At 39.6% G+C, this 17,726-nt stretch overlaps 1 protein-coding gene across 1 annotated transcript in view; it reads left to right on the top strand.

Annotated features, from left to right (window-relative positions):
* sgip1a (SH3GL interacting endocytic adaptor 1a) overlaps window positions 1-13,777 on the top strand; it is a 121,180-nt gene extending 107,403 nt beyond the window's left edge. Inside the window, exons 21-26 of the mRNA XM_052012355.1 lie at window positions 2,110-2,265; window positions 2,868-3,000; window positions 4,832-5,034; window positions 7,008-7,072; window positions 7,941-8,105; window positions 10,784-13,777. Of these exons, the coding sequence (XP_051868315.1) occupies window positions 2,110-2,265; window positions 2,868-3,000; window positions 4,832-5,034; window positions 7,008-7,072; window positions 7,941-8,105; window positions 10,784-10,806 (745 nt within the window). The 3' untranslated portion in view covers window positions 10,807-13,777. The remainder of the gene's footprint in view (window positions 1-2,109; window positions 2,266-2,867; window positions 3,001-4,831; window positions 5,035-7,007; window positions 7,073-7,940; window positions 8,106-10,783) is intronic.
* The last annotated feature ends 3,949 nt before the right edge of the window (window positions 13,778-17,726 follow it).

Genomic DNA, 17,726 nt, shown 5'->3' with positions numbered 1-17,726 from the left:
ATGACCTCACTAAAGTCTTTGACTCCACCAAATGGGACGGACAGTGGAGAATCTTCCTCAAATTTGATTGGCCATAGAAATTCACCTCCATCTGATGTATTCTTCTTGATGGCATGTAAGCCACGATATCAAACAACAGGTCCACTAATTTCAGTGCCTTCTGGTGTTAAATAAGGTTGTGTTATTGCCCCACACTTTCCCGCCTCAGTGGTGCATCTCACCAACTAGCTTCCTGCTGGAGTGAAACTAATCTGTAGAACTAATGGGATACCACTCAGTCTATGTCACCTGCATCTCAGAACCAGGAGAGAAGCCTCAGTATGCACTTGATTCTTGTGTTTGCTCATGTTCGGGTCATCGTCGATTCACTCACTGACACACATGAGAGGATTCCTTTACGCTCAACATCCATGAAAGAAAGGTCCTCTACCAATCTGACTCATTGCACAACACTTTGAAAATAAAGATTCACAGTGAGACGCTGGAAGATGTGGTCCACTTCCCATATCTCCAGAGCTACCTCTTAATAAAGAGAGACATTGATGATAATATTCACCATCGCCTTTAGTGCAGCAGCCAACTGAGGAAAAGGTTATTTGAGATCAAGTCTTCAAACCCAACATAAAACTCATAGTCTACAGGGCAGCAATGCTTACTACTCTCCTATATCCATAGAACCAGAGTGGAAGCAAGTAATCCTCAATCCTGAGGGACCACCTCAGAAGAAGAAGATTAAATAGTAAATGGATGAATGTCACATGGATGTAATAAAAGTTGCTGTTCATGCCATCAAACTTTGATATCAAGCCTTATAAGGAGATATAAGGACAAGTGATCAAAGGTTTCTCAGGGCAGATTTTTAGGAGTGTCTTGAAGGAGGAAAGAGAGTTAAAGAAGCATATATGGAGGTTCAAAGATAAAATTCTGGAACTTAGGAGTTTAGCATCTAAAACCACAACTATCAATTGTGGAGCAATTAAATTCAAAGCTTATCAAGAGGTCAGAATTGGAAGATTATAGATATCTTGGAAGATTTTAGGGTTGGAAGGCATGACAGAACAAGGCAATGTAGGGATTTAAACACAATGATAAGAATTTTAAAATTGAGGTATTGCCTAACCAGCAGCCTTGTTGGTCAGTATGCACAGCAATTTGAGTAGAATGTGACTTCTTATGATTTGGAATGTGGGGAGAAAAAAAGATGTCATGTTTATGGAGTATAATGGAGGGAGGCTGGTTGGGAATTGTGGATCATTCAAGTCTATATTACAAAGGCACAGATGAGAGTTTCAACAGCTAAGATGACATTGTTAAAACAAAGTGTGTTTTAGCCTGTGCCTAAACAGAGATGTTGCATCTCTGAAATGTGAAATGTATTGCATTCTCTTGATTAACATAATGGATTTTGATGAGCACAATAATTTATGGCATATAAATAGAAAGGAAGTGCCAGCTCATTAACATTTTCCTGCATAAGAGGCAGTTCATGATCTTCATTAAAAAGTCCTTCACCTCTGTGGCAACAGATGTACATGGAATGTACTTAGGCCCAATCAACCTTTCATCCTTGTGTCCATTACAACAGGATAACCTATTGGAACAGTTAGTGCTAGAGAGTAGATATATTATTCTAGTCATTTGGTGGGTAGAAGGATAGGAGCTATTTAGCACCAACCAATCAGACTTACTGGAAAGACCCATCTTTTAATGTCCATTTCACAGGAATCAGGCTGATGATTGAGTTGAAAACTAGTACTTAGTTTTCTTACAAAAGCTGAGCAGCTGAGTGGTATGCATGCTGAACTGATTTATTGGTCTTCAGCAGTGGGTTTGTTGTGTTGAATAGCCTTCTTTTGTCCTGAAGCATTTTAGTACAACTAATGACATTTTTTGATATCTTACGGCATTCTGTACTTTAATAAATTTTCAATCAATTAGTCTCAAGTGCTGGTTTTGTTCAAGAACTCAAGATTGCCGCTCATGTTTGCATTTAGTGGTTGGATCTTTCACTCATGTTCTCAATCTTGATCCCATTGGTAGATATTTTTGACACAACTGTTTTATTCTTTTCCTTCATTTTGACATCTAGCTATTTGTTTTAATTAACAGGTGTATTGTGAAGATCACAGGAGAAATGGTTCTATCGTTTCCAGCTGGTATCACAAGGCACTTTGCCAATAACCAGTGCCCTGCAGTTCTCACATTCTGTATAACAAACTGCAGCAGATTGGAGCATATCCTGCCGAACCCTCAGCTTCTCTGCAGGTAAATTCAGTACAACATCGTTCACGATCCAAGACAAAAAGCAGCTCATTTGTATAGTAAACTACACTAAACCTACTTATACAAGGTAAATTGCCAATGTGCAAATGATCTGTGAGATCTCCTCAAAAGGCTCTATTAATCAGTAGTTTGACCAGATGAAGGGTCTCCATCCAAAACGTCAACTGTCTATTTCCTTCCAAAGATGCTGCCTGACCTGCTGTGCCCCTCCAGCATTTTGTTCGCTGCTCCAGATTCCAGCATCTGCAGTCTCTTGTGTCTCTGAAGACAATTAAGTAGTCATTCTTTGTCTAGGTTTCTGGAGTAAGAACTATCATATGGATTGGAGGTATCCAAAGCCATCTTAATTGTGGACCCGATTCCCTAAAAATGAGAAATGGGCTAGAGATTGACATTTTAATACATGTTTTTGTACAATGTGCCTGGGTCATTTGAGCTGTTGTGCACATTAACCTTGCATAACTTCAGAGGGATGGGCAAACTGTGAACTAACTTGTGTGATGCCCCATCGTGGCTTTAGCCTTACATTTTCTATTTCTTTCTTCTTTAATTTTGCTGGCTAACTTTATTTTTCCCCTGTCCAGTAACACTTCTCAAGCTGATGCCAAAACAAGAGAATTTTGGGTAAACATGCCGAATCTAATGACTCATTTAAAAAAGGTGGCGGAGCAGAAACCACAGGCTACTTATTACAATGTGGATATGCTAAAGTATCAGGTGAGTGGATTTCTGACTTACACAATATAAACCAATGAGCAATTAACATACATTTTGTCAGATTAGATTTCTGCACTTATCAGATTTACTTGGAATTTAAAATGATGACCCAGCATTGCATTGACCCAGAGTTTCCATTTTGCCATCTGCAGTACATTACTAATTCTATAATCACACTTTACACAAAAGATAAAAGGTTAAAATGTTATTTTAATATAAAATTGCTTGGTATAACACAGAGAGTAAACTGCCTGCTGAACCATTTATCCCTTGAGATTGAGAGACTTGGAAGGTAGAATGAGTCCTTCATGTGGTATCCTTCATAGAGCCATGCCTACAGTAATGGTATCCTGCAGTCTGTAAAATTCAGGTCCTGGTGTAGCTATAGGCAGGGTCAAAATGTCTTGGGTTCTGTAGCCCATGCCTTTGGCGGCTGTTTGTGAAGGATGGTGAATCTAGAAGATTCACCATCCTTTTTTATAGTGCAATTAAACTGGCAGCAGCAAGCTTAAGTAACAAAGCATCTGAAGATAATGGAGGGAAGGATGAGGGGAGAACAAACATGCAAAATGGCTGGATATTCACAAATGTTATTAATGGAAAGTGGAAAGCGCAACAAAAATAGCTTTCCGCAGACTAGAAGATATAAATATCTTTTAAGAGGTCTCCTTCATTGGACAATGCCAGAATTCTCATGTTAAATGGACAAAGCAGCAAAGCAGTCTCTGGCCCATAATTGATTATTTCAGTAAGAAGTGGGATTTAAATGGAATGTATACACTGGTAGCATGATATCATTTTTGGAACCAATCTAAGAGACCTGGAAATAAGGCAGTCAAATTTTCTCCCTCTGTGAGGCTCCATTCCTCTGAAAATTCACCCAGAAACACCAGCTGTTAAAGCTCCATATGATCTTTCCCCATCCTGTGCACCTGCCTCTCAAGTAGTCTTGATGCCTGAATGCCGTGGTATACCAATTACAGAAATATAAATAGATGGCTCACTGAATAGTGTTACTGGAGAACTTAACATGTGTTGGGGAATTCTGTGAATGGCCTGACGACGTACCAGCAACCAGTGGGGTCACATTCAGGAAATATCTATTCTATTACAACTGGGAGTATCTAAAATAAAATCAGTGACATTGTTGACAGGTAACTGAATTTATTAATATCTACTTAACACTATCACCTGAAGTCAAAATTACCCCTATGTGCCTCATGTGCAAAATAGTAATTCCATCACATCTGCCTAGAAATTTGAGGCTCTGCTCCCATCTTTTCCAGCACTAAACAGGAACCTAAACACAGTCATTAAGGAAGTTGATGCATTCTATAAACACAAGAGTTGTACAATTCACCGTATCAGAATGACAGTATAAAAATTGTCCAGGATCTTTAGCAGAAGCAGGTACTAGGCGTTTTGTATATGGGAAAAATGAGACTAATACTCGATTTGAGATCCGTTTTGCAAAGTTAGGGGCTGATTGGTTACAGGAAATGCATTCTATCTTGGACTAAAAGGCAGTTCTTTAAAGAGTTTGATCAGGACAAAAATTTTAACCCGACCCTTTGGTCCAGTGAATCGTCCCAAAATCAAACCTGTGTAAATGTCAGATAATGTCCTCTTCAATCAGGTGGCCCATTGACACTGGCTGTCAGGGCTCAGGTATCAAACAATTACTTGGACAGGTAGCCCGAGAAAACCTGTGCCAATGTCACAGTGTTCCAGCTGGCTACCTTCGTAGAGATGGACATATGAAAGAGACATTTGTTGAGATAGAACCACTGCAAATCACACAGAACTAATAACCGGTCTTTCTTTTTGGAAGGTGTCTTCCCAGGGCATTCAGTCCACACCATTGAACCTAGCAGTGAGCTGGCGCTGTGAACCTACCTGCACTGATCTTCGAATAGATTACAAGTATAATGCAGAGGCAATGGTTACACCTGTAGCTCTCAACAATGTCCAGTTCCTCATTCCTGTGGATGGCGCAGTTGCAAAAGTACAGGCAGTGCTTCCACCTGCTGCATGGTATGAAATTGTCTCTGTTCACCCAATGAGTCTGTGTGGTGGATTTGTTGATAGCTTGATTTCCTTATCTAGCCAGAGCATCTCTGAGCCTGGAAGTTCTTCCTGACACACAATCTATGGAAAGACCTGTCACCACGTCCCATTTTCCAAATAGTATTTCTCATATGCTATTCTGATCTTTCTTACATACTCCCTAGCTGTTTTCAGTCAATCCCTGCCATTTTCTGTCTTTTCTTACAGATGCTCTATCCTTTTTACCTACCCTGATCACTGCTCAACACTGTTTACTAATCACCATTCACTCCTCGTACTCTCCCTATCGTGATTATCACTCCAGGGTGTCTGTCAACCATATTGCACTCTACCACATTCTATACTAACTTTCTTCCGACCCTTGTATACAATTCTATCTTCCTTGAATGTTTTTAGCACTCTTTACTTACCAAATAAATTCATGCTTTCCTGACAACCATTCTGCATCCAGTATTCTAAGCTAGAGCTTTTCAACTCCCAGTTGTTATGGAATCATAGAATGACACCGCATAAACAAAGACCTCTTGACCCATTGTCGGCTCGTTAAAAAAGGTATCCAATTAATCTCACTTGTTTGCTCTTTCCCACTGACCTGTAACTCCTTCTCCTGCAAGGAATTACCCAGTTTCCATTTGCAACTTACGTGGAATCTTCCATTCAGCTGCTATGTTACAGATTGTCTCACAACTTCGTGTATGGTTTTTTTTCTCTTTTGGTTCTTTTGCCAGTTACTTTAAAACTTGGTCTCTGATTCCCATCCCTTCTGCCACTGGACACAGGAAAACATTTCCAGCTTTCCTGGTCTCATCACTGACCTTAAGTCCAGCACCCCAGCAGCATTTTAATATATTTCCTGTGTATCCTTCGTAAAGCCTTTATATCCATCCTAATATAGTGTTAAGTGTGTTCTCAGTACAGCTGTAGCATTGTGTGTTTTATAGATCTTAGCAGAACCTTCCATACCTAATTATTAGTCTTCACATTGGTCCTGCTGCATTCAAAGATCTGTGTGAATGCACTTCAAGGATGCACCATCTTTAAATTTAGTTTGTTACCTTTCCACATTCTTTCTCCCGACATGATTCATTTCATACTTCTGCATGTTAAATTTCATCTTCTACTTATACTGAAACCTGCCAGAAAGTGTGCATGCACTGACAGGATAGGATTGAATCTTATAGTTGCATATGCTTCTGGCCCTCACCCACCCATTACATGTTAAAGCAATCACTTAGTCAAGGCACAAATCATCAGGAAACTCCCCTACACCTCGAAATATCTCCCCAGTATGAATCAGCACCTTCGGGACTGAGAAACAATCTCGACAGGATTTGAAAATCAAAAAAAACTGCAGATGCCAGAAAGCTGAAATATGTGGAAATAGAAGCGGTTAACATTTCAGATCGAAGACCTTTCATCAGAAGTAGGAAAGGGAGGAGACAAGTTAGTTTTAAGTTGCTGAATGGATGAGGGAGGAATGGATAGGACAAAAGGAGCATCTCCGATAGGGTGTGGTCAGGATTGCCATACAGTGAAGAATAAAGTACGAATACAGACCACAATGGTTTCAAGATAAAGTCAGTTGGTGTCTTGCAGAGAGGGATCAAGGGCATGCATGTTCCAGTACATGGCATTAAGCATGGATCTCAGGATATGATGAGAACAGTTCCTTGAGTATGAACATACCTGAGGTCCTCCAATTAGGCCAAGCAGCTCTATCAGAGATGTTCCTTTTGTCCTGTCCATCCATTCCCACCCACTCTACAACTTGAAACCAACTTTCCCAGTTCTGACAAAGGGTCTTCAACCTAAAGCATTAACTCTGCTTCTCTTTCTGTGGATGCTGCCTCCCTCGCCTGCTGAGTGTTTAGATAGCTCTTGTTTATTTCAATAGTTCAAAGTTTTCTAAGTAAAATCCTGACTGCCCTTTGTTTTTCAAGGAATGCCGAACAACATAGAATACTCTGGAAGATACCAGATTTATCCCAGAAATCTGAAAATGGAGGTAACTTGTACTAAACTTTTTTTTATAAATCTCTATTACAGACTCTTTCTGCTCCCAGCAGTGTAAAAATAAACTCAAAATCTGGAAGAGAACTGTGTTTGAACAGGTTATAGTAAAGGCCTAGGAGTAGGTCAGTTACCCTCTCTCCTCATTGGATATCTATACATGGTTAGATCTATACGTATCTATACTGTTAGATCGGTATATGGAGCTGAGTAAAATAGAGGGCTATGGGTAAGCCTAGTAATTTCTAGGGTAGGGACATGTTCGGCACAGCTTTGTGGGCCGAAGGGCCTGAATTGTGCTGTAATTGTTCTATGTTCTATGTTCTATACATGGTGTTCAGATGTATAAAAAAGGAGATCAGTGGGAGCAAAACTAAAAATGATTCGAAATAAAATTAGAGTTTGTATAATGAAAATACAAAGAAAGTTTTGAAATAGGGCTACCCTTGCTTTCGGAAAGAAAGTCTGGAAGATCCCTACTTTCAATCAAGAGAAAGAAAATCTTTTCCAGTACTTTATAGGGCAGTGTTGCAAATCTGGTCCTCCCCACCAGTAGGTATGGAGTTAAAGATACATCAACCATTAATTCATAATTAAGCTTCAAACAAATACAACTTCCTTAACTTTATTTCTTTGCAATTTAAATTCTCCTTTCTAGCATTTTTATGTACCAAGCCACATGCTAACTGTGTACAATGGGAAGCTGGTGATGTGCCTTATCCCTACACTTGAGTGGGGTGTAAATCACAGTTGTAATTAATTGTTGTAATTAGTTGTAAAAAGAAATAAATGCTGGCCCTCCCTAATTGTTTTGAGTGTTAAGTTCCTTCTCCATACACAGATTCTTCCATTGTTTCTTTTAGGTGTTGGATCTCTCTTGGCCAGGTTTCAGCTGTCTGAGGGCCCAAGTAAGCCTGCAACATTGGCTGTGCAGTTCACTAGCGAAGGGAGCACACTGTCTGGTGCCGATATTGAATTGGTTGGAGCAGGATACAGGTTTTCACTTATCAAAAAGAGATTTGCAGCAGGTAATTCTCAAGGTCATTGTCTTCTTATAAGAAAAGAACCGTACATAGGAACAAGGAATAGCACAGCACTATAGGAACCTGTTAGGGCAGGTACGATAGTGTAGCAGTTAGCACAACGCTATTACAGCGCCAGCGACCCGGGTTCAATTCCGGCCGCTGTCTGTAAGGAGCTTGTACCTTCTCCGCGTGTCTGTGTGGGTTTCCTCCAGGTGCTCCGGTTTCCTCCCACATTCCAAAGACGTATGAGTTAGGAAGTTGTGGGCATGCTATGTTGGCGCTGGAAGCTTGGTGACACTTTGCCCCTAGAACACTCCATGCAAAAGATGCATCTCACTGTGTATTTTGATGTCCTGTACATGTAACTAATAAAGATATCTTGTCTTATTCAGCCCTCTCTCAAGAAGTTGGCCCAGTTAGTTCCTCTCGCACATGACCTCCCCCCCCCAAAATCTACTGGCGGGCCATTCTAGCAGCTCTGCTGGGATTGGACCCATTTGATTCTCCAGGATCAAGGAGAAACTCCTCTACATTTCTGGCAATGCTGTTGCCCACATCATTAGAAACATTGTACATGGAGAAACAACTCACTTTCAAAAGAAGTCCTTGGAAGTCAACTATTTGAAAAATAATTTATCAGTTTCACTCTAAGTTCTAACAGGAGCACTGTCTCCTACCTACCCTTGAGCCAGGATCATAACAGTTCACAGGGATTCCTAATGAAATCCACAACTTTGAATATTTGAGAACTTTCTGGATTAATTCTGGAGTCTCCAATAATCTACAGAGATACTGGCTCCAATGACTTGGGGATGAACTCTGCTCAAGCAGAAAAGACTCTTTTTTGCAATTGAGATATTATGGGAGCACCTGCTGTAGATGATGGCAGTCTGATCACAGGAGACTGCAGGAGTGATCCCCCACTCTGCATTCAGTGTCAACATCTGCCACATAAGGTTTGCATCACTGGGGAGTAAGACGTGAACCTTGGGACAAAATCCATGAGTCATAGACTCTAACTGCATTGTTTCATTGTGCCCTTCAGCACCAGTTAAATGCTGGAGTTCTCAAGGATGGTAATTAATGAGCAAGATTGTTCTGACAACCGGCTGGTCGGTTCGTAGAGAACCGCTGGCAAACTGCATTGTTTACATCAGCATGCTCTGGACCTCCAAGCCTGTGTGGCGTGGTGCTGGAGGTCAGATAGCAGTGCTGCTGACCCTTTGTATTGCCACTAGACTCATCACTGTGTCCAGGAGTGATTCAGCAATAGACTGAGCTGAGGAGGCTGGAAACACTTTATAGCTGTTGCATCCAGTGCAGCCCCTTCACTTGAATCAGTTGGCCAACATTCACTAAAAAGGTGGGAGGTTTGTTTCATCTGCCTTATTTTGATAAGTAATAATGTTTTTAGTTGATTTACATGTATTACTTTGGTGTTAAATGTATGTATTGTTCAATTAATTTTTATCAATAACTTCTAATACCTTTATTATTTAAATATTTTTCAGCTGTTTTTAGATATCTCTGATTGTCAAAAGAAGTGGTTCCTGTGGATAGGGAGGAAATGTATCCAAGTTCCTTACTTAGGGGAGTGGGAAGTGTTTGCATCTGAAATTTAAGTGTGCACATCTAGTTTTTTGTGAAAACACTTAACTATCATGTTTTTTTGTGTATGGCGTGGATTGTTGTCTTTAGAGTTTAATGCTCAGATTTCAGGAATGAGTATTGGTAGATCAAGAGTTATATGTTCCCATTTACTCTTTCATGCTCATTTGATACTGTGTCCATAGTTATTGGAGGCAGTTTGCCCCAATGAACCTGTGCTGCTTCAGGATCTTCTGTTATACTGTATAATGGGGCTTGTTGTGTCCCTGCCCACAGCAAGATGCACCGAGGAAACCCTGCCCACAACAGCACACCCCCAACTTGATCCTTCTTGTTGGAATACTATCAATCTAATGCTGGTCCAGCAATTAGTGGGCCAGTCTTCCCATCCCATTAACACTGGCAGCAGAACCAGCTCTCTTCCATCACCTACTCCAATGTTAAGCATCAGCTTCTTTCCAACTTAGAAATCACAGCTTTAGAACATGAATAAGACCCTGACTAGCACTTTAGGTCAGATGTGGGCAAATACTTTCAGGCGATTGGATCAAACAGCCAGGCAGAGAGGGATTCACTCTCTTGCTGCCCGTCTCCCTGAAACATATCCTGCTGCCAGCTGTCCCAAGGTGAAGGCTTGTCACTTGCACAGCATACCTGCCAGACTTACATGACACAAAGACCCCCAAAATCACACAGTACCCCAGTATTACACAGTACCCCTTCACCATTGGAATGGACATGATCAGTCCCTCAAAAGTCAAAGCAGGAATTTCATTGGCACTTCCCTCAGTCAGCCAGGTGACTTCAGTGACAGATGGCCTGAATCAAAGCATCTGTCCAGAGATTGCACTGAAGTTAGAGCAATCAATCCAGAGAACTCCCAAGGAGATTCCAAGGACAAGTGTTGACACTATGGTCAGATTGATACAGTTCAATCTGACCATAGTGTCTTCCCCTCTGCCTTAGACACTTTTTGTCCACATCAGCTACCTCAGCGATCTGCCACAATGAGAATTTCTTAATTCATAACTGTGACACCAGTATTTCTTAATCTAGTTTTATCTCTTCTACAGGGAAATACATGGCTGACAACTGAATTCTCGCACCTCTGCCCAGTGTTTGATGCTACTCACCGGACAGCTTTTTAAACTCAATTAGGAGTCACTAAGGACTGAACCCATGAAACAAACTTTTACTCTCTGATTTCAAACTTCTGTTCCATATGGCCAGAACATTTCCAACAACGACTCGAAGTTGGAGTAACACCAGAAAGCGCAGAACAGTCCTGCAGTATTATTATATGATTGATGTGACATTGGTAACATTTCGTATTTTACAGTGTAACAAATGTATTTGTAATTTGGTAATTGCCTCCCCATACACTCTTAACTCCAAATGTCTGTATTCCAGCTGTTATAGGCATTTCAGAGACATCATTATTAACCTGTAGGCTATGCCTCTTTGAACATGTAGCATTGCATTTCAGTAGAATTGTCCAAGAAAATATACTGCATTCTCCAAATTTTTAGCCCCTGAACCTACCAGTATTGATGCCAATTGTTTAAGTTTTATATTAAAAAAAATTTGATGTTGGAAACCTGTCCATCTTGATAACTCCCAGATAATGATTGAGAATAATTTTGCCAAGCAATGCTATGTTTCAGAGGAAAAGAGGGGCAGAGAGAGGGGAGGTGTGCAATAATACTGGATAAATATTTTGTATCCTCAGACAGAAAGTCAGGCCTGTTAACTTTGCAGAGAGGAAAATCCAATAATACCGGATTTTATATCATAAAATGTAAAAGGGGTCAGTCAAAGCTGACATTTCAGATCGGACCCTTAGGATGGGTTCTAAAATAATATCTTTCAGCTGCAGATTAACTTATTGTGCAGTTCCAATGTTAACTTTCCAGTCTGGAATGTTATGTCATTTTAATGTCAGTGCGAAAAGGTACAACATTCTAATGTGAATTCTAGTTCCGGCAGCTTCTTAAAACAAAAAATTTGCTTTGGTGATGTGGTGGCAACTTTTACAAAATAAAAGCAAAATGATTTCAATATAGAAAATACGTTGTGAAAAAATAGACACATTATCCACCTTGGATTTTCTTTTTATCTGTCATGTGCACCCAGAAGTGTTTGCTCAATTAATCATAAAACAGATTTGCATTTACACATTTGCCAAAAATGCATTGTTTTAAAGTTCAAGTCCTGTCTTGTTACAAAGAGGATGTGGACCACATGAAATTGCTTTGAATGTGTAAATTAATATTTCCTCCCCAAACTCTTGTCCCAGCCAAAGAAGATTTGCATAACTAAAATTTAGTACCTGGTGGCATCTGAATCTAAGCTGGAGTACCATATAACGTGTCTGGATAATTATGAAGACAATCATTTTGCATGTACTCCACTAAACATATCTCCATTTCAGTCACTGAATGACTCTAAAGAAATATTAATCAAAATGAAATATTTTGAAATACAGGGTCATTACAAAGTTCACCACACAAAGTTAGTGGTGATCCTTTAAGTAGCTTATATTTTTAGTGAGTTGGGAACCGCACTTTGGTCGCAACTTGTGAATGTGAGCAAAACATTCATCCTGCTGTCAAGGGCAGCGAGATATGTTGCAAGATGTGACTCAGATATCTGGTTTTGACCCAAGTCTCAGATGGTAACCACACCTCAGGTGGCGGCTTAAATACAAATGGCAACATCTTAGAAGCTAGTTAATGTATGGTCGCTGGCAGACAGAATGGCAGAGGTGTTACAGCCTCCCTGAAAAGGCAAATGAAACAAAATGAAACAAACAATGGTGACCTGTGCAGACTACCTGCTGCAGCATCAAATACCAGTCAGCATTTCCAGCATTGGAAGAGTTGCAGCTGTGTGTGCCTTCACACTTGAAGTCAACCCACCTGCTGAAGAAAGTACAATCTAAAGTGTTGCTGCTACACTTGGGACTGAGAGCTGGTTTTAAAGGAAACATTTTATTCTGATGTGGAGTTGCACTTCTCCCTTAAAATGTTCCCTCAGCACTGATAAAGAAAGAACTGTAACACCTTTGGAAGTCTGTTCCTTATTACACCATACACATACTTCAATTTATTTTGGGTATGAAAGAGAAAGTGATTGTTCTTTGTATTTTTTGGACCATTGGAGCACTATTCTGCACAGTTGTTGTGCATTGTGAATGTACTTCTAGGGATTTGAGAAAAATAATCAGACCTGACCATTTCTGGCTGTCTTTTGCCTTATAGATTTGAATAGGCCTGTAGTACGTCAATATTCTCCTGGGTAAAGGCAATGCCTGCTATAAAAGCATGTAGTGCAAATTAGAAGTTTTGATTCTTGGTCTGCATCAGTTAATCTCAGCTGGACAAAAGTTGAAGTGCTACCATTAGCCCTCATGTCCCCTGGACTAGGCAGGGAAACATTGGCTAAGGACCTCATTCCTGATTACTATGCAGTGGCACCTAATGGAAAGAGCACATCTGTGGATATTGATTAGATCAGGGTCATGCTCACTGAATGATTCTGGTTCTGATGAAAAATCATCGACCTGAATCATTAATTCTGTTTCTCTCTCTGCAGATGCTGCCTGACCTGCTGAATATTTCCAACATTTTAACTGTTTTTATCTCACGCTCACTGCCATACCTTTCACGGTTTGATAGCTTGTCAACATTGATTGTCAGGTCACCCACTATGAAGCACACACACTGAATGGCTACTAGGGTGAGGTACCTTTGGGCCTGTGAAACCATATCCCAGCATGAGTCAACACCTTCGGAAGAGAGGGAGAAAACTGAAACAAAAATAAGAGATAGCTCCATTGATGTTGCGTGCTATTTTGTAAATACTGACTTTTTTAATATAAATATATATACAAATATATATGTCATTTCCTCAGTGGCTGTTTTCCCTGTTGGTTCATTGCACATAATTATGAATATGCAATTATGTTTTAATGTATTATGTATTAAAGAAGTGGTCTGGCCATTTATAAATTAAAAAATTAAATTCTATACAGTATGGAAATTGTACTGTAATAACTGTTTAAAATGTTAAATGTCGTTTTTTTTGAAATTGAAATAAAGTTTAAAAAACTGAATTGTGGTCTATGTATAAATTTCATGTTTCTTTTGAACTCCCATTTTTCTGCACTTTTTAAATCAGACTCAAGCACACCACACTGAGCAATGGAATTTTTACTTATTTTGTGTATCCATTGTCAGCATAATGTATTCCTGGCTACAGTGTTCAATGCCTGAGAAAGCTACCTGTATACAGCCAGGGAAAACCTCCTACTGAAATTGTCACCAGAATTCAATTCAACATCACAACTCAACTTTAGCTGAATGGGAAATTCCTGAACATTTAACACAATAATACAGTATGTCCCATAATAACACTATAAATTACTCTCACTGGTAGCAGTGAGAGTAATTTACCAAATCAGAGATAGAGAATTATTCTGGCTTAAATTGTAAACACCATTACAGTTGATAACATTTTACTGAACCTTAAATTTGACAAGTGTGGTTTTCCATTGAAATTTAATGCATAAGATATTTTGGTCTCCCCAATTTATCAGCTGTTATGTAAAATTTCTAATGTAATAAGTAACAGCACCCAGTTGCAACATTCACAGGAATCCAGTGAGGCTTTAGCAATTTTCCACTCAGAAGTTAGCGAAGGTAATGGCTTAATATATTGCCTGTATAATTACTAAATTCAATGACTCCAACCATGAAGGCTCTAGGTGGGTAATCACAACACTGGGAGTCAATTGCTTATCTCACCACCAACACAGCTTTCGTAAATGGATACCACTTATTTACAGGGCAAAACAGGTCAATCAAGTCACTACCCCTAAGCTCATGCATTTTGCACGGAAATGCATTGCCTTATGATTTCTGATAAGAAATTGCCTTATTATTTAGATTTTGATGGCCTTTGTTTTCTTCAGATTAATATGGGTTTTAAAAGCAACAGACACAAAATGCTGGAGGAACTCAGAAGGTCAGGCAGCATCTATGGAGGGAAATAAACAGTTGACATTTAAGGTCGAGACCCTTCATTAGGACTCGACCCGAAATGTCAACTGTGTATTTCCTTCCATAGATCCTGCCTGACCTGCTGAGTTCCTCCAGCATCTTGCGTGTGTTGCTTAAGATTCCGGCATCTGCAGAATCTCTTGTGTCATGGGTTTTAATAGATCTGTTTATCAGAAAAAGAATTATGATACTCAAATGATACAGACTGGAAAGGAATGAAAGGAGTCGTACATTAGGAAAATTCTGAAGCTAAGCAGTTGCACATATTTTTAGACTTCATTGTGGAATTTAGTATTGATCTGCTTCTCTTTTTGCCATGAAGTGGATATCTAGTGAGTTGTAGGGAAGAGGACTGCCACACTTCATAAGCCACAACTTTTTCTGGTGCATGTGGGTGATGGTTCTTGGAAGTGATCCATACAGATTCACAAGTGGGGGGGCTCCAGATCAGCCTGCCCAATGGTGTAGAGGTTTAATGGAAGACAGATTAAGCCATGATAAAGAACAGCAGTAGAAAGTGATATGACAGACTGGCTGTCCAGCCTATTACATAATGCTTCCTCAGCCCCACACCCTGCATCATCCATGTCCTTTTCTCCTATCACTCTTATATTGTTCTTTACCCCTCAATTCTCATATTGCCTTTCACAGTCAACCCATCACCGAATCCCTCCTATAGCCCCCAGATTCCTATCTCACCAGTACTATCACTCATTATTCCTTTTATAACTCACAGAGAGTAAAGATGTGAGGCTCTGGGCACCAGTGAGGCATAGGAACCAGTGGAACAGAAGAACAAGCCAAGTTGAATTTATTGTCATGTGTACAAGTATGGTGAGGTGCAGGTACAATGAAAAACTTGCTTGCAGCAGCATCAGAGGCACATAGGTATAGACAACACACAGAACATAAATTATACAAGACAGTGAAGAGAGAGAGAAAAAAGGACTGTGCAAAAACAAGACCTAAGTGCAAAATAAGAGAAGCAATCAGAGACAAGTTCATGTTAGTGCAAGAGTGGTCCATAGTGTTCCATTGCTGAGGTAGGGTTAATGTTGTGCAGGTCAGTTCAAGAACCAGTTCAGAAGGTGTCTTAAGAAAGTAGGGAAAACAAGTAGAGATACTGATATTTAAATCAAATTTATCTGCAGAAACAAATAGCTGCTGGGTTGGAAGAGACAGTTCAGAAGCTGGGAGATTTGTGGAAGTGTACCACTCTGTGGCAATAGCCTACAACAACATGCTAAACTCAGAATTATTTCCAGTATTACAAGTTGAGGTCTGCATATTATTGAAAGTATTACCACTGGAAATCTATTTAGAGTGCCAACTTTAGCAGCATGAGGAATACTTACAAGTAAACACTTCTTTCAGACTTGCCAACACAGGAATATCCATTGGAATTTTCAATGGAAAGCAAATATTTCAAGATTCCTTGTACAGGAAGTGAATGTACTAAATGAATAGACAAAGGCATGGCAAATGGAATACAATGCAGAGAAATGCAATGTCAACCATTCAGTAGAAAAAACAGAAAAGCAGAGTACTTTTCAAATGGTGAGGGATTGAAACTGTTGACACTCAGAGGAATCTGGATGTGCTTGCACACAAAACACTGGAAGTTAATATGCAGATACAGCAAACAACTGGTGAGGCAAATTACATGCTGGCTTTATTGCAAGAGGATTTGAGTTCAACAGTAAAGGCATCATACTGCAAATATATAGAGCCCTGATTAGACCACACCTGAAATATTATGTACAGGCCGAGTCTCGCTGTTTAAGGAAGATCCAGTTCCATGGGACCTTACTCATTATCCACACATACCTTTGGTCAACAAAATTCCATTGATCTCAGAATTAAAATTACAATTGCCACAGTAATATGGGTTCAGGAGCATAGTGATTAAATGACATTCAGAGATCTGGACCATTAATTCAGAGACACAAGTTTAAATCCCTCCTAAATTGTTTATTGTTAAAGTAAATAGATATTTTGGTTTATTTAATTGTAAGATTGAAAAATTAGTGAATTTATCCCCAAGTAATAAAATAAGTTCAAAAAGTTATTTTCCAACTGTGTCTTCTGGATCTTAGTTGTTCAGCAGAATCCATCACTAAAGGAATGAACTATCAAGAGACTTTCTGTCTTAGCTTTGGGGAATGAAAATCCAATAAGATAAAAAGAAAAATAACAGAAATCTCTTTCTAATGTAGGTTTTTTAAACGTTATTTATACCTGCCTGTACTCCTACTGTTTCTAAACAAATGGGGCTTGTTAAAATGGTTAGCATCCTGTCACAAATTGCATACAGACAGCAAGCTCTGATGGTCATCCATGTGATAATATCCAGATAATCTGTTTCACAATATTCAGTGATATATATTGGCCAGAACCTGATGGATAACTCCTGTGTTCTTTTCTGAACTAATGTAATGGGATCATTCGTCAATGTTAGAGACACCAAGAATGTCAACGTGAACGGGATTTCCATCTGTCTCTTTTGCCTTACTCACCCTCTGTGACTTCCCTTTCCCTTCAAGTCTTTGATAAGGTGCTGACCAAAGCGCGTCCTATCCAGCCTTCCCGTCGCCTTCTCTGCAACTTAAAATTATCCACTTTATCTATTCCCCAGTTCTGATTAAGAGTTTCTGACTGGAATGTTAACTATCTTTTTCTTTCTACAGAGGCTGCCTGACCTACTGAGTGCTTCCAACAATTTCGGTTTTTATTCGAGACCAGGTGAAGTTTAATGTCGCTTTCAGGATTGTAATAAATGGCCAGCCTACATTTTTATGCAAAAGCTTCCAGACTTGGATGTGAATCCGGAATCCTCAAACTAAGGAACATCAGTATCATCAACTGATCCACTGCAGAGTCAAGAGACAGATAAACGAGAACTCAAAGTCTCATTGGTTATTGCACGACAAGATACCAGTTTAAGGCAGCTATGATT

This window comes from Pristis pectinata, chromosome 3 (genome assembly GCF_009764475.1).
Source record: "Pristis pectinata isolate sPriPec2 chromosome 3, sPriPec2.1.pri, whole genome shotgun sequence".
Lineage (NCBI taxonomy): Eukaryota > Metazoa > Chordata > Chondrichthyes > Rhinopristiformes > Pristidae > Pristis > Pristis pectinata.
This window is presented reverse-complemented; position numbering and strand designations above follow the sequence as displayed.